Source organism: Gossypium raimondii, chromosome 10 (genome assembly GCF_025698545.1).
Source record: "Gossypium raimondii isolate GPD5lz chromosome 10, ASM2569854v1, whole genome shotgun sequence".
NCBI classification, from domain to species: Eukaryota; Viridiplantae; Streptophyta; class Magnoliopsida; order Malvales; family Malvaceae; genus Gossypium; species Gossypium raimondii.
In genome coordinates this window covers 22,462,160-22,465,584 of record NC_068574.1, presented here as the reverse complement: position 1 = coordinate 22,465,584, position 3,425 = coordinate 22,462,160, and the positions used below count along the sequence as shown (strand labels likewise).

Genomic DNA, 3,425 nt, shown 5'->3' with positions numbered 1-3,425 from the left:
ATGCCCTACTTGGAGCAAGCTGGATTTAGGTCAGCAGCATTGATCCAGACGTTCGACTTGCGATACGATTTAATATCTGCACTAGTGGAGCGGTGGCGCCCGGAGACCCACACTTTTCATTTTTCGTGTGGGGAGTGCATAATGACTTTAGAGGATGTTGCACTGCAGCTTGGGCTCCTAATCAACGAGAGTCCCGTAACAGGAGTAAGTGCATTTACTGAGCTGGCTGCACTATGTTATAGCCTACTAGGAGACTCGATGAGTCAAATTTTTCGGGCTTGAAATTTACATGGCTAAAAGTCAAATTTGGACACTTATCAGCTAATGCCACTGAAGGAGAGTTGATGTGCGCTGCTGGAGCGTACATCATGCATATTATAGGGGGAGTAATGATGCCCGATTCAAACAACAACAAGGTTCATATCATGCACTTACATCTATTAGCTGATTTGAGTAATGTTTGCTCGTATAGCTGGGGCTCTGCAGTTCTGGCAGTGTTGTATCGGGAGCTTTGTTGGACGGCAAAGCCTGCTGTCATAGACATAGGCGGATGCCTTACATTGTTGCAGTCCTGGGCACTTTATCGGATGTCATTCTTGGCATCAGTTAGTCACCAACCATATGTATATCCACTAGTTAACAGGTGATAAAATATAACTTGTCATTAATTGACAATTTCTTTATGATACTATTGTAACAATACTTTATTGACTTAAAATTTATTTTCGTAGATGGAGTATTTATCCGGGTATCGAGAAGTCATACACTGTCCCGATATACCGTCTGATGATCGAACAGCATACCGGGGAAGGGGTAAGCTATTCTAATATTATGATATGTTACTTTCTATATCTTTCTCACATCGTGTTAAATTATAACCATGTTATTAATCATGCAATTTATATGGATGTCATATCGTAGACCGAAAATTGCAGCTATTATACCCTTGTCTGGCTACGTTCATTCTCATATGTGGTGCACTAATACACCAATTATAAATTTCAATGTAGTCGAGTGGTACCATGGGGATCGAGTGCTACGACAGTTTCGGTGCCTCTAATATATCATGGATTTGTCATGCGAGGTGGGGGTGGTTCACGGCATCAACAAGAGAGGGAAACTACAGTTGAATTAGGTGGTTAAGCATCGAAGATTTGTCGCACTGTGGAATAATCGGATGGCTTGAATACCTTAGATGGTTATGGCTTCCGATTTGCAACCATCAGTAGAGTACAAGCAATGGCACTCTAGTTTGGCAAAGCCATATCTACTTGGAGGGTAGTCGACTGTAGTCCCCCCGCACATGCAACGACCTAGGGCATATGAGCCAGTGGCTGATATGGAGGCGGAGCTAGCGGCAGATCCTGATCCCGAGCGTGATCCCGTACCGGAGCTCGAGTCAGAGCCCGAGCCAGATCCCCAACAATCATATTCACATTCGGATTCACATTCTTATCATCCAGATTTGGTGGGCAATGACTATTTCCCGAGCTTGTCAGGGGGTAGATACCATTACGGGTTTGATATCTTTGGATCGTAGCCACCGCAGTACAGCAGTCTCGGCCCATATCCACTGTAGTACATCAATCCCCCTGGGTCGTATCCATAGCATCATGGCACTCCTTCCTGTTCAAGTTCATCGATGCCATTCGAGCCACATGATTTTTCTTCCATGTTTAGCACAGCCCCACCTGCGCCTAAAGAGGATGTTGGTCGTCGCGATCACCCACAACGTGAACGTCGACCTCCGCAGAGGTATACCCCTAGGACCACACCATCGAACCATCAATTTTAGAGGTTTCTTGCGGTTTTGATATTACTCTAGTTTGTATTTTTTTTATATTACAAAGTTTGTACTTTTTTGTATAAATTTAATTAGATCAATTTTAGGTATGCTTAGTACGAAACTTTTCTTCCCTTTTTGCATTATATTAAAGCTTAATTTAAGGTTAAATGACTCCATTTTGGATATAATTTTAATTATTTCAAATCAATTATATTTTTATAACTTAATTTGGAAACCATATAAATAATAATATAGAATAAAATTTTAACTTCTTAATATTCTTTTAAATATTGAATAGATTTTCGATAAATTTTTTAGATTACAAACCCAATCAAGATTTGAATATTATAATCAATTATCTATAAAAGCAAACTAGATTCAAAAAGTATTTTTTATTACAAAAACAAGGATTAAACCATAGCTAAATTAGATACTTTGTTGTGCTCAACCATTCAAGAAAGTTGTAATAGATTCTTAATGGCTAGTGTCACGACTTAAAAATGTTGATCACTACATTTACTTGAATCACTTGAATAGCTTTAGTACATTCATTTTTATATTGAGTAATTTATGATATTAAAATTAACAGGAAAAAATTAAATATCCATAAATATATGAAATTGGACATCTTGAAATACACAGAAATAATTTAAAGTAGATTAATTTGGAGATTATAACATTAAAACACATTACAATATTACAACATTACAACTGTAACGACTCGAAAATACTGATGTTAAAAAATGAGTTATCGGGTCCGGTAATGCTCCGTAACCTTGTTCCGGCAACAATTTAGGGTTAAGAGTTGTTACAACAACATTACAACATTACAACATTACACATAACAACTTTACAGCATAAGCTCAATTCCGACCCGATCGTGACAATTGTCCAACATGATAGTTTCACTACGAGCATTTATTCCGATTATGACCAACTAACCTGCATAATCCACAATGCTTACCGTCAGATTTCTCCCTAATGTCCATTTCATTATGGATTCTAGATGATTGCGGACGACCTCTTGGATTCTTACGTAGCCCTCTGTTTGGGACAACCTCAAAAGTCGTTGGAGGCACCTCTCACGTAGATAGGTCAGGCAGGATGGAGAACTCATTTTTCCAGACACGCAATGTACGCTCGAGCGTGTACACATCATCGACAAATTTTTTAACATTAAGGTTCACTTTAGCATACGCTGCCACGACATGTGCACATGGATAATGAAGTGTTTCGAACCTCTTACATTTGCACCGTCTGTTCTGGAGATTAACTTCATAGGACCTAGGTGGTATACCGGGTCGACGACCGCTGGTCTCCGTAACTCGAAATATTTCCAGGCGTCATGAATATATTTCTACATTTATCGACCTCGCCATTCAACGATTTACAACTATTGCATCCTTGACATCTTCGACAAACACGTGTCTCACCTCCATCTGGTCGACTTGTTGCTGACCCATTCTTGGCATCAAGGTAGCCAACCTGTAGAATGTAGCTGAGAAGATAGATGCAATTGGAAGATGTCGTGTTTTCAACAACACAACGTTGACCCCCTCCACTAAGTTTGTGCTTATTTGACCATAACGAAACCCCTCGTCAAAACTTTGAGCCCATTGTCACGGCTCCATTGTACCCA

At 39.6% G+C, this 3,425-nt stretch overlaps 1 protein-coding gene across 1 annotated transcript; it reads left to right on the top strand.

Moving 5' to 3' along the window:
* On the top strand, positions 1–1,282 carry LOC105775345 (protein MAINTENANCE OF MERISTEMS-like). The gene is made up of 5 exons (XM_012597869.1): positions 1–195; positions 243–361; positions 473–643; positions 732–813; positions 1,196–1,282. Exons 1-5 carry the CDS (start codon positions 1–3, stop codon positions 1,280–1,282), a joined length of 654 nt encoding a protein of 217 aa, XP_012453323.1.
* The last annotated feature ends 2,143 nt before the right edge of the window (positions 1,283–3,425 follow it).